Source organism: Equus quagga, chromosome 12, assembly GCF_021613505.1.
Source record: "Equus quagga isolate Etosha38 chromosome 12, UCLA_HA_Equagga_1.0, whole genome shotgun sequence".
NCBI classification, from domain to species: Eukaryota; Metazoa; Chordata; class Mammalia; order Perissodactyla; family Equidae; genus Equus; species Equus quagga.
In genome coordinates this window covers 84,736,643-84,756,268 of record NC_060278.1, presented here as the reverse complement: position 1 = coordinate 84,756,268, position 19,626 = coordinate 84,736,643, and the positions used below count along the sequence as shown (strand labels likewise).

At 40.8% G+C, this 19,626-nt stretch overlaps 1 protein-coding gene across 4 annotated transcripts in view; it reads right to left on the bottom strand.

Annotated features, from left to right (window-relative positions):
* Window positions 1–15,348, bottom strand: part of TPX2 (TPX2 microtubule nucleation factor) — a 59,254-nt gene extending 43,906 nt beyond the window's left edge. For 2 of the 4 annotated variants that reach the window (XM_046679825.1, XM_046679829.1), the window contains exons 1-3: window positions 14,977–15,348; window positions 12,006–12,122; window positions 2,434–2,610 (exon numbers count right to left, since the gene is read on the bottom strand). In XM_046679825.1, coding sequence (XP_046535781.1) covers window positions 2,434–2,539 — 106 coding nt within the window. In that variant the 5' untranslated portion in view covers window positions 2,540–2,610; window positions 12,006–12,122; window positions 14,977–15,348. Of the gene's footprint in view, window positions 1–2,433; window positions 2,611–3,112; window positions 3,131–12,005; window positions 12,123–14,971 lie in introns of those variants that run through there. The other 2 variants (XM_046679826.1, XM_046679828.1) reach the window with 2 other exon arrangements.
* Window positions 15,349–19,626: the final 4,278 nt, after the last annotated feature.

Here is a 19,626-nt window from a genome sequence, read left to right as displayed (position 1 = left end):
ATTAGGGGCTGGCCCAGTGGCACAGCGGTTAAGTGCACACGTTCCACTTCAGTGGCCTGGGGTTCGCCAGTTCGGATCCTGGGTGCAGACATGGCACTGCTTGGCAAGCCATGCTGTGGTAGGCATTCCACATATAAAGTGGAGGAAGATGGGCACGGATGTTAGCTCAGGGCTAGTCTTCCTCAGCAAAAAGAGAAGGATTGGCAGCAGCAGTTAGCTCAGGGCTACTCTTCCTCAAAAGAAAAAAAAAAGGTGATTATTTGGAAGAAAATTAGAAAGTAATATATTAGAACTAAGGTGGTTTTGAAAAAACAGTGGGACTTAATTTTTTTCTTCCAAATTGTATTTAATAGTACTATTATACTAATACAATAGTCCCCCCTTATCCATGGTTTCACATTCCACAGTTTCAGTTACCTGCAGTCAACCGCAGTTCAAAAATAATAAAATGGAAAATTCCAGAAATAAACAGTTCATAAGTTTTAAATTGCATGCTGTTCTGAATAGCATGATGAATCTTACACAGTTCTGCTTTGTCCTGCCCAGGACATGAATCATCCCTTTGTATCCACTCTGTATTTGCCACCTTGGTTATTAAATCGACTATCGTGGTATCACAGTGCTTGCATCAAGTAACCCTTTTTATCTAATAATGGCCCCAAAGCGCAAGAGAAGTGATGCTGGCAATTTGGATAGGCCAAAGAGAAGTTATGGTTGTTTATATATAAGTGAAAAGGTAAGAGCATCATCTAAACCATCAACAAGGAACGTATTCCCCAGGGATAAGGGGGGACTGCTGCATTTCCTCTTTTAGTTTTAAAAAACTTAGAAAAAGAGGTAGGCAGACAATCCAGCCTTTTCCTCAGGGTTTCAGTGAAGCAAGGGCATGGGGAAGACCACTATACGGCAGCTAGTCCTCTCATCCACACTTCCTCCTACACCACTGCCAACAGACCCCTCCTCTCAGAATCCCCACTGGATAACATTAAAGTCCTTTTCCAAGAGAATGGCATATGCTGTCACATCACATCACATTGACACTGCATCATCAGTGAAAAGCAGTTGCAATGGACTCATTTTTGTCCCCTATCACATACTGATTTCTCTTAATACGAGGATAAGGGGCCGGCCCCTCGGCCAAGTGGTTAAGTTTGCACACTCTGCTTTGGTGGCCCAGGGTCTCACCAGTTTGGATCCTGGGCGTGTACATGGCACCAGTCATCAGGCCATGCTAAGGCGGCGTCCCACATAACACAACTTAGAAGGACCTATAACTATGTACTGGGGGGCTCAGGGAGAAGAAAGGAAAAAAAAGATTGGCAACAGATGTTAGCTCAGGTGCCAATTTTTTTTTTTTTTAAGATTTTATTTTTCCTTTTTCTCCCCAAAGCCCCCCCCCCCGGTACATAGTTGTATATTTTTAGTTGTGGATCCTTCTAGTTGGGGCATGTGGGATGCCGCCTCAGCGTGGCTTGATGAGCGGTGCCATGTCTGTGCCCAAGATCCAAACTGGTGAAACCCTGGGCTGCTGCAGCAGAGCGCACGAACTTAACCACTCGGCCACGGGGCTGGCCCCTCAGGTGCCAATCCTTAAAAAAATAATAATAATAATGATAAGGAGGACGAGGACATAAGAAAGAATAAAATGAAGGGGCTCCAGCAGCTATTTGCCTGATACATCATTGGTCTGACATATTATTCCAAAGTAATATGACAACATAGGCATATGCTTATTTATTGTTGGCCTGGTATCAGGGTTTATGCCATATTACATAAACCATCAGGCAATCCTACCTCTGTCTGGGGATTGGGTTCTGAGTAGCATAATCCCTCCATTTAAAAACGTATTGGGGAGGGGTAGCAAGAGGGAGGTGCGTGTAGTTACAAAAGGGCAACATTAGGATCCTTGTGATGCTAGAACTGTTCAATATCTTGACTGTGGTGGTGGATATACAAACCTACACAGGTGATAAAATTCATTCAATTCATTTCATTAATACACATAAACAAAAACGAGTACACATGAAACTAGAGAGATCTAAGATTGGTGAATTGTATCATTGTCAATATCCTAGGTGTAATATTACACTCTATGCCTAACGACAATAGAGCAAGTTTTTATGTGACTACCATCACTACAGACAGTCCTAGAGTTTCACTCAATGGAGTTTCATCTGGATTTTCCCATATGACCCTAAACCTTAAATATTTGTCATTCTTAACTCCAAAACAACATTGATTTGTACTGATAGTCCATTCCCCAAATACTGGGCATTTCAATTATTTCTATCATATCAAAGATGACAACGTATCTTCGTGCAGAAAGGAATTTATATTTCAGTTATTCTCTTACAATCTCTTCTATTTTTTAAAAGTCCTCAGAACAAAGCAAGACACTAACCCTTAAAATGGCCCGAGAAAGCAGATACTTACCAAACCAAGAATCTATGTTTTGGGTATCTTCCTCATCATCCAAAGATGTAAAATTGATGAAGTCCATGGGAGCATCATAGGAATAAGAGGTTTTAACTTGTGACATTGTGCCCCCCCTCGGCACAGAAGAGCAGGTTTTTCCCAGTATCCGTGTCACTCTTCTCGACAGGTCACCTTCTAAGGAAAGAAACGGTTCAGAAACTTGGCTGCACATTAACGTACTGATTCTCTAGCAATTTCTTTGCTTTGACTATCACATTCGTAATTCTGAAAATCAAGTGGACAATATGCCTTACTTTTCAAATCAAACAAAAATCAGCTTTTCTTTTTTGGTAACTTAAAGACCCCTTGAGGTAAATATGCGAGAATTAGAAAGAGGCAAGGTTTGATGAGTACCTGCAACAACTGTGCTAGGTGTTTTCCATTTGTTATTTTCCCTCAATCTACCATTTTCTCATCTCTAGCCTCCCCTGCATCCAATTTACTCTCTCTCTGCCCTGAATTATCCAATTTATCAAGCACACCATTAAATTTTATACCTACCAACCAAAATCTTACTCATCATTCAAAATCCAATTCAATTCTCTATAAACTCTTTCCAATTTCCACCTATCACGCACAATTGTTGCCTCTCCAAAGCCATAGTGCTTTGTTTACCATCCAATTTTATATTAGTTACCTATGTAAATGTCTCTCCCAGTAGTCCGTAAGTTCCTGAAGACAAGGATGGATTTTACTCACTTGTGTATACCTCATCCATCAAGGTGCTCAGAACAATATTTCACACATACTAAGAGCTCAATACAGTTTTGCCAAGGATAGGTTTTCTTTCATTAGAAATATTTTCATAAAAATACTATTCTTGGGCATGAAGAAAAAGACTTTAAAAAATACATAAAAGGCACAACATGATTAGGTAAAAGAAATAAGTCAAAGATATGGGTCCATCCCTACTCCTAGGTACAAAGTTCCCCTCTCTCCTGTGGAAACCTGTGTAGGTTTAAAGTTAGCCTCCACTCTAGCCCTGTATGGTTAAAAAAAATAGCTGGAAGTAGTCTGGAAAAATAGCCCAGAGGCCACACTCACTGGCAAATAATTTCCCTGTGAAACCCAATGAGCCATTTGTCTTCATCCAGGGAACGACATGTACTTAAAGTATTCTGTATCTTGGAAGAGAAGCAGATACCAGTAATCACTTGCATACATGTTTATTCAATTAAGTACCTTTCTCTAAGCCCTTATTTTACTATAAAAATACATGCTCATTAAAAAAATTAGATGACAAAAAATTTTATAAAAACAATAGTAATCCACAATGCCACACTATTCCAGACTCTCTCTCTCTGTATATATACACACACACAAACTTTTTTTTCTAAACGGGATCATTGACATTTTGAATCAGCTTCACATATTGTGAGCATTTCCCATGTAGATAAATATAGACAAATCATCAATTGATGGCTGTATCATAATTTACTTATCTCCTATTTTTAGGCTTTTCCCAATATATATATATATTTTTTAAAGATTTTATTTTTCCTTTTTCTCCCCAAAGCCCCCCAGTGCATAGTTGTATATTCTTCGTTGTGGGTCCTTCTAGTTGTGGCATGTGGGACGCTGCCTTAGTGTGGCTTGACGAGCAGTGCCATGTCCGCACCCAGGATTCGAACCAACAAAACACTGGGCCACCTGCAGCTGAGCACGGGAACTTAACCACTCAGCCACGGGGCCAGCCCCCCAATATTTTTACTTTAAAGATACTACTGGGAGAATATCCTTGTAGCTCAATTTCCGTACACATCTATAATTCTTCCCTTGTTAAATTCCTAAAGATGGAATTGCTAGCTCTTGATACATACTGTGAAAACGGTCCTCAGAAGAAGAGTAATATCCACTTAAATTACCAGGGAGGTGTGCCAGTTCCCTAAACCATCACCAATTCTGGGCACTAACAGTCCTCAGTGCTCATTTTCTCTGTACTGTACCACTATACCTATACTCTGAGATAAATCATAAGATTAGTTACACCCAACCTCATTGCTGCTCAGTGGTTTGGCCAACATTTCATTAGCTTCTCTCAGTGGACTGGAGTAATTCAGAAGGCACTTCAGTGCCTCAGAAACATTAGTTCTGACAAATATTTGGTTTACATAGTGACATCAATCTATACATCAGAGAACTTCACCTTGCCGTGGTCTCTCCTATGGACTCAGTGCAGCCAGCACTCCACAGATACCTTTATTACAATCCCAGCTGAGGTACTTGTAGAAACACGACATTTTGGAATTGGGAGGAATCTCAGATAATACCTAATTTTTGCAGTTTATAGATAAGGATTAATTAAAGCAAAAAGGGTCCTCCAAGATCACACAACAATATTACTAATGATCATAGTAAAAACAGTTACTAAAGACGCTTATGCATGCCAGGCACCATAAAGTACTAAATACATACTATTTCTAATGCTCTCAACAATCCTATAAAGCAGCGATTATTATCCCCATCATAGAAGAGGAAGCTGAAGGTAAGAGAGATTAAATGACTTGCCCAATATCACACAGTTACATAAAGGCAGAACTAGATTTAGAACTGAGGCTCCTGACTTCCGTACAATGTTCTTTCCACATCATTTTGCTCTCTCACTCTGTGAAGTAGAGAAGCATGTTAATGTAGTTAAGGCCTCTATTCGCACAGAAACTAGTACTGTATGTATTTCCAAGCAGATCCATTCTCCATTATCTGTTGCCCTGAACAGAGGATTCTTCACTATGCTCATTCTAAATTTTTCATTCTCCCCCATTTCTACTTTCATTATGCAACTTAACTCAGTAACCTATTACTAGCAGTCTACTCATATTATACACTTGCTAGTAGCCATAAGATGTGGGCTTGAGATCGGAGCTCCTTTCTCACTGATATTCAAGGATGAGACTCTATGTCTCACACAAAAAGTAGATCTAGTCTCAACACAAAGGAATTTGAAATCTAGACAGGAGCTAAAATCCTATCACACTCAATAAATAAGATAACATAGTATACAACATTTAAATTACATAGTATGAACTATAAGTAGAAAGAGAATTAGAGATTAACACAGCTTAAGTCAAGCCAAGATTAAATATTTTTCATTGAACATCATCAAAACAGTAGGAAGCACGCTATAACGAAAGTCACCTCCTAGATAGCCACCTTGCAAGCTTTGGAGTAGCCACGGACAGTTCTGGCCAATGACAATGAAGTTGGAATCTGCTGACGGATTCAAAGGAGAACGCTTAGTTTCCTGATACAGCTATCGCCCTTGTTCCTGCCCTTTCCCTTCACCTTTCTTCTTGCCTTGAAGGCAGATGTCATGGCTAGAGCTAGAGCAGCCATTGTACACACGGGTGGATAGCCAAGAGAATAAGAGACATTGGTCCTGACATCAATGAGCTACTGATCATTGATGATCAAATATCAGCAACCTCTACTTCCAGACAGTAATACTTTTTTTGTATAAGCCCTTATAGTCACATTTTCTGTCACTCATAGCCAAAAACAATCCCAACTAATATAGAAGCCCAGAATTCTAGCCCAGTCTCTGGCATTTACTAGATGTATATGACAACAGGCAAGTTACTCTACCTTTTTGGCTACCTACTTCCCACAAACAAATGACAAGGGATTTCAAGTGCCATGAAATACACTACCGTAAGATGTTATCACTGCCTTTTGACCTGCTGATACCTTTCTTCTCCTTGACAACATTTGTATTCAAAGGACCCTCACAGAAAGATTCCCCAGCGACTGACAGTGGTTAAAATTCCCCTGCTACAAGGAGGAAGTTTTCCTGTTCTTGTGAACAAACATGCTGGAAGACATGGGAAAATTTTGGATTCCCATGATCTTAATGCCTAACCCAGGTCACTGGGAACACTTCCCAGGCAGGAATGTAATGAAGACAACTAAAGCTGGGGGAGGGAAGAGGCAAGAATGTAATACGCAGCAACCCCACTTAGCCTCCTAAAATCCATGATCCCACCAAAGCACGCTGCTGAAAACCACCTGGAAAGTATTCAAATTTAACCCCCTCACACTCTTTTTTCTTTTTTCAGTTATGGAGCTACACTGCTAGCCTCTTTGAAGGGCAATTTACATTTTTCTTTTTGATAGATCTTGTCAAATGTAGAAGTTTATCTTACAAATATGTATTTATGCATATGTTAAGTATAAGAAAGTTCACTATAGCATTGTTTATGAGCCAAAACACTGAAAACCCAAATTCCACCAATAGGAGATTGGTTGAATAACTATGGCACAACCATATAATAAAATATTACATAACTTTAATATACTGTAACTTTGCATATGTGATATGTACAGAATGAGCTCCAAGAGCTATTAAGTGAGAAAAGCAAAATGCGGAAGTGCATGCTTTCATTCATGTTAAAAAGAGAGAAAGGGGTAATATATACTCATATCTCCCTTTGTCCATACATAGACTACTGTGGAAGGAGACACAAAAGTATTAACAGTATTTGGGTCTGGGAAGAGAGCTGGGAATTCTGGGTCAGGGGAAGACTTTTCGCTATATGAACTTTTACATTCTTTGAATATGTTTTATTATATAAATGCATATCTTTTCAGTTTAAAGAACTAGTTAAGCAGTATTTATTTCCCCCTAAATCTATGTTTACAGTGCAGAAGTTACTGGGCTTTCTGGAATTTTTATTAAATATTCTTGATAATCCAGCAATAATTATTAAACCTCTTGATTTTTGGAAATAATGCTTCCATTTACATGTCTGTCAACTGGCTGCTAACTTCACTTATCAAATGCTACACATCCTCTTTCTTTTTTAATGTTTTTGTATAAGAACAAAATGTTCCTGGGTATTGACTTAATAAAAAGGTATTTAAACTTAAAAAAGAAGTTAAAAATAATAGCTATTAATTACTGAATACTTATGACATGCCAGACACTGTTGGCAGTGTTTTACAAGTATTAACTCACCAAATCCTCACAATAATCCTATGAAGTAGGTACTGTTATTATCTTCACTTTACAGATGAGGAAACTGAGGCACAGAGAGATTTACTAGTTGTTCATGGTCACGCAGCTAAGAAGTAGTCAAGCCAGGACTTGAACTTAAGAGAGGCCCTAAAGGGTGTGTTCTCATCCAGTGCACTATCCACTGCCTCTCATATTTAGTTAAAAATAGACATGTATATAGATCAAGATCAAACGTCAAGGAGTAAGAGATAAAACCCATTTATGGATAATAACAACTTCCAAACACCGACTGTCTACTACTGTCCAAGCACCTTACCAGACACTTCACATAAATCATCTCACTTAAACTGCATTAACAATATAGAAGATAGATATCATCATTACCGTTTTACAAATAAGGAAGCAGGCTCCAAAAAGCTGAACTACTCTGAGATCATCAAGATGGGTAGCAGAGATGAGTTTTAAGACCAGATCTATAGGACTTTAAAATCTGGAGTCACTATAATATAGAGTTTTTCCATAAATATTCCGTGAAAAATGACATAGATAGGGGCTGGCCCCGTGACCGAGTGGTTAAGTGCGCGCGCTCCGCTGCAGGCGACCCAGTGTTTCATTGGTTCAAATCCTGGGCGCGGACACGGTACTGCTTATCAAACCACGCTGAGGCAGCATCCCACATGCCACAACTAGAAGGACCCACAATGAAAGAATATACAACTATGTACTGGGGGGCTTTGGGGAGAAAAAGGAAAAAACAAAATCTTTAAAAAACAAAAATGACATAGATAACCAAATCATACTAACCTATTAGACAAATGCAAAAGTAAACTCTGCTCTATACAAAAACTAAGGCTCTCTGACAGGTTGTTCATAAAGAACACTTCGGAAAATTAAAAACTCTCTTCTAAATATACCGAGAAAGCTGAGCTCAATCTTCCCATAAAGTAAAACATCACACCTTAATTTCCCTTTTTTTAAGTTTGTACTCTTGCATATAAAGCTTTTGCTACATATAAGATGCAGCTTAGTCTGAACCTCTTAGTGGATATTCTAGAGTAGAAGAGACTGTGAAGAGGGCACTCAAGGACCAGAGGAGGGATGTCCTCTGAGGTCTAGAACTGCATCTGATTGGTAGAGGTTAAAAGGTAATGGCTCAAACCTAAATACACCTAATCTTTATTTAGGTGAAATTTTAAAACCAAAATACTATTTTTTTAACAAAGCTTCTTTTGAGCTCTCTTTTGGCCTAATATGGCCAATTCAGGAGACAATACCCATCACCCCTACCCCCCCCAAAAGGAAACAAATAAGTAACTAAATACATATCCACGAAGAAGTCTGACTCTCCTCACTAAACGGTGACAGCACAAATACATGAACAAAACCAAAAGTAACTACTGGGTTATGCCAATTTCACCATCCTGCCTCTCCCACAAATAATAAATATCTGGATGTGAAACCTTCAAAAAATAAAAAGCACAAGGCCTAGTGGGAAATGGAACAGGTCAGGGCCAAGCCCAACTGTTTAATGAGAGAGCCCCAGCACGGTGGGAACTGGATGCCTTCCTGCACCCCTTAATCAAGATTGAATTTCTGTCAACAGGTCTCTCTAAAAAAAAAAAAAAAAAAGCACATGCGTCAAACACATTCCCCTCCACAGATCAAGCTGCCAAGCAAGAGAATCAGCTTCACATTTCAAAATTATCTCAATCCACTATAGCTTCAGACTCCTAAAAAAACTAGAAACATTCTGAGTGAAGAAATAGCTCTTTCTGACCAATAATCCTACAACAGACCTGAGGAAAAAGCCTCTCTCATACATTACGAAGTAGTTAGGTTCCTTTTAAAACTGCCTATTAAGTGCCATCCATCATATCATATAGCTCATTTTTGTTTCCAAAAAACAAAGACTGAAAGGATATATATAAGTTCCTTCCCTTAAGAGACTCACAACTGAATGAGAATACAGACAATTATGATAGAGGGTGATCCTTGCTGGAAGGGGGATAAGCAAAGGGCACCATGGAAGTGCAGAGAAGGGGAACAGGGTGAAGGAGGGTCAGGGAAGGCTTCCTGGGGGAAGTGACACCTTAAAGATACAGACAGACCTGCAGAGTTGCACAGGCTAAGAATGAATGTTGACTTTTCCTAGGGGAAGAGATCAATGGAAAGGGGAAATGAATGGAGGAAGAGTACACAACTGCGGAAGATTGCAGAAGCAGCAATGGAACCTGTTTCCACATTCATCTGAAATTAACCTCCATTGCCACGTCTCTCTTCACTCTCAAACCAAAAATAACTAGCCGTGACAAGCTCTATAAATCAAAAGGTGCAGGGTCAGAGGGGGTGGGGGAAAGCTGCAAAAGGGTGCATTCTAAGCAGGGCCCAAACAGTGGACTAGCAGCTCCTAAGCAAAACAAAGACATTGGTGTGGTAGATGCTCTCGAGCAGCTCACTCTCCAGCTCATGAGCTGTGACTTGCCTACTTCTATTAGAGGAAAAATCAGGAATTAAGCACTTGGTAATGTGAGAGAATAACCAGAGTAAGTGAAGACTTTATTAATTAGAACCGTAGTCAGTTAAGATGGTCCCATCCTAGCAGTGCCATTTCCCCAGGGATACCCTCTCCTACTTTTACAAGGGATAGAGATCCTGTTACAAAACCACAAGTTAAATAGAGTTATTTTCATCTTACTCAGGGAGAAAACACCTACTTTTTTTTTTTTTGTACATGAGGGATTAGCAGGAGTTAGTAAATGGCAAGATAATCCAGCGTGCAATTTTAACTGTTAAAGTCACAAACTAAGTCTGAAGGAAGTTAATGGACTTTGTGTTTCCACATTTGTTTGCTAACTTCTATGTTGAAATTGGATCTGTTTACAGAAACAGATCTATGAAGCTTCCAAAATTGGGTCAATTTAAAATCCAATGACAATCCCTCACTGTCCAAACACTCAGAAGTCAGCACAGGACACATGAACACTTGTTCTAATTCATCACTGTCCAGAAACCTCAAGCAAATATATTTTTCTATCATTTCTCTCCCAAACTAGTGAGTTTCATAGCACTCTTTCGTAAAGATTACAAACTCAGTTCTGCTGTATTTAATTTATCCATAGAACTCTATAAACAACAATCCACTCTTATGCCACCAATAGGACCTGGATAGAAATCAATGATGCTGTTCACCTCCAGGTCAAATAATGACAAAGATCTTTGTAGACTACTAAAAGGAAATCTTTGTTTTATATCAAAATGTTCTGATGTTCTATTAGTAAGAAGCCGAAAGAGTTTGTAAGGGTTGACGGTGGGGCTGCAAGAGGTTACAATCCTACTCAAATCTCAATCACTCCATCTTGTAGAAATTTATGTCCTTCAAAAGGTATCTAGTTTGGGAAACAGACACACAAACACAAACCCAAGAACCTAAAAAAGTGATTATCTATGGGGCAGTAGGGAGTGAGGTAGACAGTGACAGGGTTGGAAGATTTTTTTAACTATAAATCTTTTAATATTATTTTATTTTTCTTTTTAAAGATTGTTTTTTATTTTTCCTTTTTCTCCCAAAGCCCCTGGGTACATAGTTGTATAGTTTTACTTGTGGGTCCTTCTAGTTGTGGCATGTGGGATGCCACCTCAGCATGGCTTGATGAGTGGTGGCACGTCTGCACCCAGGATTAGAACTGGCAAAACCCTAGGCTGCCGAAGCAGAGCGCAAGAACTTAACCACTCAGCCACGGGGCTGGCCCCTATATTATTTTGATTTCTGCACCATGTAAACATATTACATATTTTAAATATATATATTTGTGCCTTTGTGAATATACACTATTATGTAAATCAGCATAATTTTCTCTTGGAGCAGTTTGGCATTATGTATCAAAAGTCTTAAAAATACACATTCTTGGGGCCGGCCCAATGGCGCAGTGGTTAAGTGCGCACGTTCCGCTTTGGCGGCCCAGGGTTCGCTGGTTCGGATCCCGGATGCGGACATGGCACCACTTGGCAAGCCATGCTGTGGTAGGCGCCCCACATATAAAGTGGAGGAAGATGGGCACGGATGTTAGCTCAGGGCCAGTCTTCCTCAGCAAAAAGAGGAGGATCCGCAGCAGTTAGCTCATGGCTAATCTTCCAAAAAAAAAAAAAAAATATATATATATATATATATATACACATTCTTCTTTACCAGTGGCAAAATACTACACTACAACCATATGATAGACTACCATTAAGGCCATTAAAATTATGTTGTAAAAAAATTTAATGATGTGAAAAAATGTTCATAATCTAATTATTAAGTGGAAAAAAATGGTTTTTAGTATATGATTTTTTAAATCAAATATAGGCACAGACAAAAATTGGAAAGAAATCTATCAGAATATTAGCCATAGTTTATCTGAGAGGTGGGATAGTGGGTAATATTATTCTTTTGCTTTTCCATATAAAATAAATTTTCTTCCAAAATATGTGCTACTTTATAAAGATGTTAAAGTTATTTAAAAACTTTTGAAGCTGATATATTAATATTAATGTCCTCCTCATTCCTTTTTAATGTAATTTACCGTGGACACAGCCTTACCTGTGGTTTAATCAGTCAGTCAGTCCCCCTCACTACAGGCTTGACTCAAAGTTGCAATTTACTCTTTCACCTCTCTTCTGAAATCTTGAAGTCTAGCAAGTACTTCTTGTAAAGAATCTGAAAGAAGCAGAGAGGTGATGAAACAGGTTCAAGTTCTCTGTAGTTACAAAGGTTAACAGAGAACAGGAAGGGGCTAGAAAAGACCAAGGATGCCCACCCTCAAAACCCAAGAGTGCTTCTGAGAGCTAAGGTCTAAATGGCATGGATTGTCCCCAAACGCCAAACTTCTTAACAGATTGTTGTTTCACCAGTGTAAAAATGTTAAGGCCAGCCCGGTGGCATAGCGGTTAAGTTTCCACCTTGTGTTTCACAGGCCAGATCCCGGGTGCAGACCTACACACTGCTTGTCAAGCCATGCTGGGGCAGGTGTCCCACGTATAAAATAGAAGAATATGGACACGGATGTTGGCTCAGGGCCAGTATTCCTCAGCCAAAAAAAAAAAGAGGAAGATTGGACTAATCTTCCTCAAAAAAAAAAGTTCTTAAATTTTTTGGTGTACATTTGCTGTCTCCTGGTGTCTTTGATATTACATAATCCCACTTTAAAGTAATCTTTTCAAAACCTGTAATTTAGGAACACTGACACCAAGGGTGGTAGTATGTACTTCTATCCTATTCAAACATCCAGACAAATAGTAGGCACTATTTGTGCCTACTTTTTATTAATTTAAAAAAGTAGAAACAGCATTAAAAAAAAATTTCCAAAGTAAGCTCCCCCATACAATTTTTTTTCTTTTTTTTTTTTTGAGGAAGATTAGCCCTGAGCTAACTACTGCCAGTCCTCCTCTTTTTGCTGAGGAAGCCTGGCCCTGAGCTAACATCCGTGCCCATCTTCCTCTAGCAGAACGTGCAAACTTAACCACTGCACCACGGGGCGGGCCCCTCCCCCATACAATTTTATACCTTCCTCACTAATCTTAATCCCCTTAATCAAGTTTCTCTGTGCAAACATACAAAAACAGAACCCCTTCCAGTTATCTATACTTTTTTCACAAAGTGAAAAAAGGAGACCCAGGAGAGGCTGAAAAAAAAAACATATAGGGGATATAGAACTATGAACCTCTCCTGGTACCTAAACAAGAAATGAAGGACTTTCCCACATAATCCTGTCTCCTGGAGAAGCTTAACTGCAACCATAGGATAAATAAACTTTATCAAGGTATAAGACTTAAGTATAAGGCTGGCCAAAATAACTCTATTTTATTTAAATAATTTTAAAATTTAAACAAATTTACCAACCTAACTGAATACATCCAGTTTTCCATACCTGCAATTTTATAGTCAATTTAGATAACGCCCTCCTGCTTATCCAATTCAACAGATATTTAGTGGGTGATTTCTGTGCACCAGGACTGTTCTAGTCCCTGTCTCACCAAACGCTGCTTATCGAGAGCCAGTTTGTGTCCCACCTGCTTCACAAAGCCACCCTTGCCTGTTCTAAGCCTCGCTGACCTCCCTCACCTCTAAACTGCTAGGGCACTTACAATACTAAACAGTAGAGCACTCAGGTGCCAGATGCCATCATGTCTTGTTCTGATTGTCACTTGTCAGTTTGAATCAGTCTGTCATCCTCAAGCAAACCAGAAACCCCTTGAGTACATCATACGTGTGTACACCCCCAGTATCTCACACCAATCAGAGCTCACAGTACACCATCAAAGGTCAATTAATTAACTAAGTGAGCTGGGAGCCACAATAATTTTGATCCCAAGAGTGACAAAGACTGAACTGATCCACCTGAGAGTACTACTCCAAAGCAACCAAGGGCACTCAAGTTCAATTCAGGGGTGGCTCGACAGGGGGTGTGATCCACTGAGCCCACAACACAAGAATATCTTTATTACAGCAGCAAATAGTTTGATTTTTGACATGAGATGAGAGAGACAGATCCAAAGAAAAATCAGAGGATTTCAAGACAAGGCAAGGCTGAACCTGGAAGTACACCAAGCAACGACCTTACAGCAAAATCAGTACAGCACTCAGATGCTATCTTGTCCTAAGGAGGACCAATTTGGGGGAAGTCCTTGGTATTTAACTACTATAATAGAAAATTGTATGTGAGAAAAAAAAACCCATATATCAGGAAAATAGGGGATGCAAAACAATCCTACCATATAATAATCTGATTTACACTTTTCCTTCCCTCTCCAATCTATAAATGTTATAAATAATAGTAAATTAGGCAATAATACCTAGTGATTCGATACAAAAGGGAAGGGCTGAGCAGATGTGGATAAAACAGAATGAATTCAAAATCGCGAATAGAAAGACAACTCCAAGAGGCATTAAACTCTCCCTCGATTATGTTCTCATTCCACCTCACTGACCTTTCTATCTCACACAAAGGTTCTGAAATGTAGCTGTCTGTGACCACATCTGTTTTCCTCCACAAATGCCACACTTCTTGAGGGCGGGGCTACCGTTTCGCCCATTTCTCGAAACAGGTCTACACTGCGGGCATTGGCTTCCCCTTCTATAACGGGGGGCTAGGAACAGCACCTGCTTCGTTGGCTTGGTGTGAAAACTACTCGAGAAACGCACGCAGGTGCTTGGTTCATGGGTGCGTGGTAAGAACTATAATAACTGTCGTTGCCGTTATTATCTGCCCACAGCCTCCTGCAACTCCTTCTTCCCGCTATTCCCCATGGTCGGCCTCCGCCTCCACCTCCACACAGCCCGCTAGACCCGCGCCCGACAGACTTCCAGGGAAAATCCTGTCGCGAAGAGAAGGGCGGCCCGAAGCCCGGCTCCCATTCCGCCCGCCAGGACGGCGTCCCAACCGCCAGAGAAGCCCGGGCCTAGAGGCGCAAACCCCGCCAAGGGCTTGGAGACGACCTCCGGCCGTTCAAAAATTAGAGAGAGGCAGCCCCGCGCCCCAGCTGCGCCGGTTTCTCCCCACGGCTCACCTCACCTCGGCTCTGACAACCGGGCGCCCGCAACACCAGCCGCGGGATTCAGTCAGTACCGTTGAAAATTTGAAACCAGGCGCTCTAGTCGAACGCACCAATCAGGGTGCCGGAAATGGCCAATCCCAGCCTTCCGATTGGCCCTAGAGATCGCAGCGACGCCGGAAGTCAGGGCGACGGACAGGCAAACAGCCGGCCCGGAAGGCTCCTGGGAAATGTAGTCTCACGCGGCTGCGTGAGCCCATTGGAACAACTCTAGTAAGGAAATTACTACAAAGCCCAGAATGCTCGGCTGCAAACCAATTGGAAAAGGTGGTACCAACTGAAGAGATGGGGGAGTTGATTTAGATAACAGAACGGTGCGCATCCTGAGCCTCCCTAAAACTTCCCCGAAAGAAAATAATTTATTTTATTATTTTATTATTCTCCATGTAGTTGTGCATCGTGCCTTAAATGTTCATAGGAATTCACTACGTTTTAACATGGAGTCCCCTGTATGAAACATAGACTCTCCCTCAGCTTCTCTACCAAACGTGAAGGAGTCTTTCAAACTTTTATCGCGTCCACACCCTGGTGTTACAGGCTTAGAAATGTGGTTTATTGGGTACTTCCTCCTCCGTTTTGATTCAGACTGGTCCACCCCTGGTTTTGTCATCATATTATGGAAGAGAAAACAAAGGCTCAGAGAATTTGAGTAAATTTGTCCAAAATCACATAATAAGTTGAGGAAATGGGGTTTGAATTAAGAACGTCTGCTCCTATACATCATCAATAATAAATTACAAAATAAGAGCAAAAAAAAAAAAAAAATTGCTGTTCATAGTAACAACAAACACTACAAAGTTTTTTAAAAACCACAAGCCTAAGATTTTTATGGGAAAACTGCAAAACTTCGTCGAATAACTATAAAGATAATTAAATGAGGTTATAAATCCTATTAATGGATTGTTGTTAGCGCCCTTGAGTCCGTTATGACTCCCTAGTGACTTTGTATACAGCAGAGTGGAACCCTGCTGAGTCTTTTTGCACCATACTCTGACCATCCCATCCTGTATCAGACAATGCTCGGCAGCTATTCATAGGGTTTTCTTGGCCAATTTTTTTGGAAGTGGGTGGTCAGGTCCTTCCTAATCTGGAAGCTCCACTGAAACCTGTCCACCATGGATGACCCTGCTAGTATTAGAAATACCGGATGGTATAGCTTTCAGCATCACAGCTGATGAGGATTTTAGGCTGGTTACTTTTAAAACTGCAGATGAGAAGCAGGCTCCGAGGACTGGAATTTTGCTTGCCCTTTTGAGAGACATTTGCATTTGTGAAGGAACGGGGGATGACCTTGTAGGGACCTGAAATTGGCCACCCCAGGATATGTCTCTTTGGCATCGGGATTGTTTGGGGCTGATTGCTTTTGATCACAGGGACAGGGAGGGAGGCTCTGAGGAATGGAACTTGCCCTTGTTGGGACACATTTACGTTTGTAAGATAAATCTCTGTCTGTAAAAGGTCCCTCCCTCTCTGTACCAGGAAGAAGAAGAGAGATGACCTTGTCCCTAGAAACTCTTAATGGGGAAGGCAAGAACTTAAGTTGGTTGCTGTCTGGCAATCTCATGTAACTGATTTAGGGTGGTGGCTTCTAACCTTTCCAACCTTTACTTAATCTGATTTGATTCTTGTCTAAAAGTCGTGGGACCACCCAATGGCCAGACCCCACCTGCACTGATACCATTTTAACTTTTTTCCATGTTCTTTCCTTTGTCTTGGTAAAGAGATGACTCACATACCCATGCCTTATAAAATTAGCCCTAACCCTCAACTCGGGGCAGCAGCAGGAGCTCTGACTGCCCGTGGGTGCTGTCCCCACGCACCAGCTCTGCCTGCCCATGGGTCCTGTCCCCATGCTACACTATTCTCTAAATAAGAGAGCACTACTGCCAGATCTTGAGAGTCCAAGAAATCTTTCTTTCGACTCCTCGGCTCACCGACCCCGCATCAACAGCAACATGCAGCTGACATGGTATGACAACAGATAGGCAGACAGTGTGGTACCCTGATGGAGAAACAAACACTGGCTGCTACCTTGAGAGCACCACTTAACCACTACACCACCAGGGCTGGCTATTAGTGGATGGGGAGCTCCAATGTTGCAAAGATGTTAATTCTCTATATTAAAAGCTCAAGGCAACTCCAATGAAAATCTGAATAGGTTTTGTCATGGAACTTACAGAGTTGATTATAAAATTCATATGGAAGAGGAAAAGCACAAGAAGTGGCATCTGATTTTTGAAAAATAATAGGGGGAAATTACCATACCAGATCTCACAAACAGTAACATATTATGAAATTATAGGGGCCGGCCAGTGACGCAGTGGTTAAGTTTGCACATTCCACTTCGGCACCCCAGGTTCACCAGTTTGGATCCCAGGTGCACTTGGCAAGTCATGCCATGGTAGACGTCCCACATATAAAGTGGAGGAAGATGGGCATGGATGTTAGCTCAGAGCCAGTCTTCCTCAGCAAAAAGAAGAGGATTGCCAGCAGATGTTAGCTCAGGGGCAATCTTCCTCAAAAAAAAAAAGAAAGAAAGAAATTATGTTACTTTTTAAAGTATGGTTAATTGACTCCATGAGTATACAATCAGCAAAATTCAGGCAGGAAAACTCCACAGGACAAAAGGTGTCATTTCTTCAAAATATAAACGGTAGGGGCCGGCCAGGTGGTGCAGCGGTTAAATGCACACATTCTGCTTGGTGGCCCGGGGTTCACTGGCCCGGATCCCGGGTGCAGACATGGCACTGCTTGCAAGCCATGCTCTGGTAGGCGTCCCACATATAAAGTAGAGGAAGAAGGGCACGGATGTTAGCTCAGGGCCAGTCTTCCTCAGCAAAAATATATATATAAACTGCAAGGGGTTTTTTTGTTTGTGTAATTTTTAAAAACTTTTTATGTTTTAGAGATACATATAGGAATGGTAGATATGAAATGACTCTACAGTTTGCTTCAAAATACTCAGGAGTATGCAGGGGAGGGAAGTGGGTGGGAGAATAGATGAGACAAGATCAGCGACAAATTGCTAATGGTCGAAGCTGAGTGACAGGTTCATGATACATACACACACACATATGCTCTTACATGCATTTGAAATTTTCCACAGAGTTTTTTTTTTAAGTAGGGTATTGCCATGGAAATTTTTTTAAAACAACAACAAAAAAATCAGAAGAGTGTAAGAGTCCAGAAACAGACCCATGTATATCAAAGTTTAGTAAATGCTGAGTAGAATTTCAAATCAGATGGAGACAACAAATAATGGAGTTAGGACATTTGCTTTTCATTTGGGGGAAATATTGTGTTAGATTTTTATTCCACATCATGTACAAAAACAAATTTCAGATGGATAAAAACTGTCAAAATATTTTTTAAAATTAAAAATGTTTGCATTTTAGAAGAATATGTTTATGATGCTAGAGTAGGAATTTTTTTTAAAAAAAAGATTTTAATTTCCCTTTTTCTCCCCAAAGCCGCCGGGTACATTGCTGTGTATTTTTAGTTGTGGGTCCTTCTAGTTGTGGCATGTGGGATGCCACCTCAGCATGGCTTGATGAGTGGTGCCATGTCCGCACCCAGGATCCAAACCAGTGAAACCCTGGGCCACTGAAGTGGAGCGGGCGAACTTAACCACTTGGCCATGGGGCTGGCCCTGGGAGTAAGAAATTTTTTTTTTTGAGGAAGATTAGCTCTGAGCTAACTACTGCCAATCTTTCTCTTTTTGCTGAGGAAGACTGGCCCTGAGCTAACATCCATGCCCATCTTCTCTACTTTATATGTGGGACACCTACCACAGCATGGCTTGCCAAGCGGTGCCATGTCCGCACCCGGGATCCAAACCGGGAAACCCCGGGCGCTGAGAAGTGGCACTTAACCGCCGCGCCGCTGGGCCAGACCAGAAATTTTTAAGTAAGGCATAAGGAGAAAACTAAGAGGTAAAGGAAAAGACTGACCAAGCCAAAATTTTAATAATCTGTTTGACAAAAGAAAACCAAACAAGCCTGAGGGGTGAAATATTTCCAACACACATAACAAAGGATTAGAACCCAGAATGTAAAGAAACAAAAATCTCCTATAAATCAGGGGAAAAAGGACAAAAACTCAATGGAAAAAAAAAAGGGAAAAATAAGCAATTCTTAGAAACAAAATTGGCCATCAAACCCATGGAAAGATGCTTGGTCTCATCAGTAATAAGGGAAATTTAAACAAAGATGTACCATTTTTCATCCATCAGATTGACCAAAATTACAAGTTTGACAGTATCAAGGATTCACAAGGTAACTCAACAGGTGGGAGGACAGACGACTTTGCCAATTTACAGGGAAACTTGGCAACATGTAGCAAAGTGTCAAACATATATGCCCTGTGACCTAGGACTTGTATTTCTAGATTTAGCTCCAAGAGACATACTCATCCACTTTCACGCAGGGGCACAATCACTGCAGCATTTGTTGAGTGCCTACTGTGTGTCAGTTGCTGCGCTAAGTGTGGAGATAGAGCAGTGAAAAGACAGACAAAATCTCTGTCCTCTGATATAGGGTATTAGGAGGTGATAAATGCAAAGCCATTTGCTCTCCAGCCCCTGAAGTTTGGTGTCAATTGGAGGAGGAAGG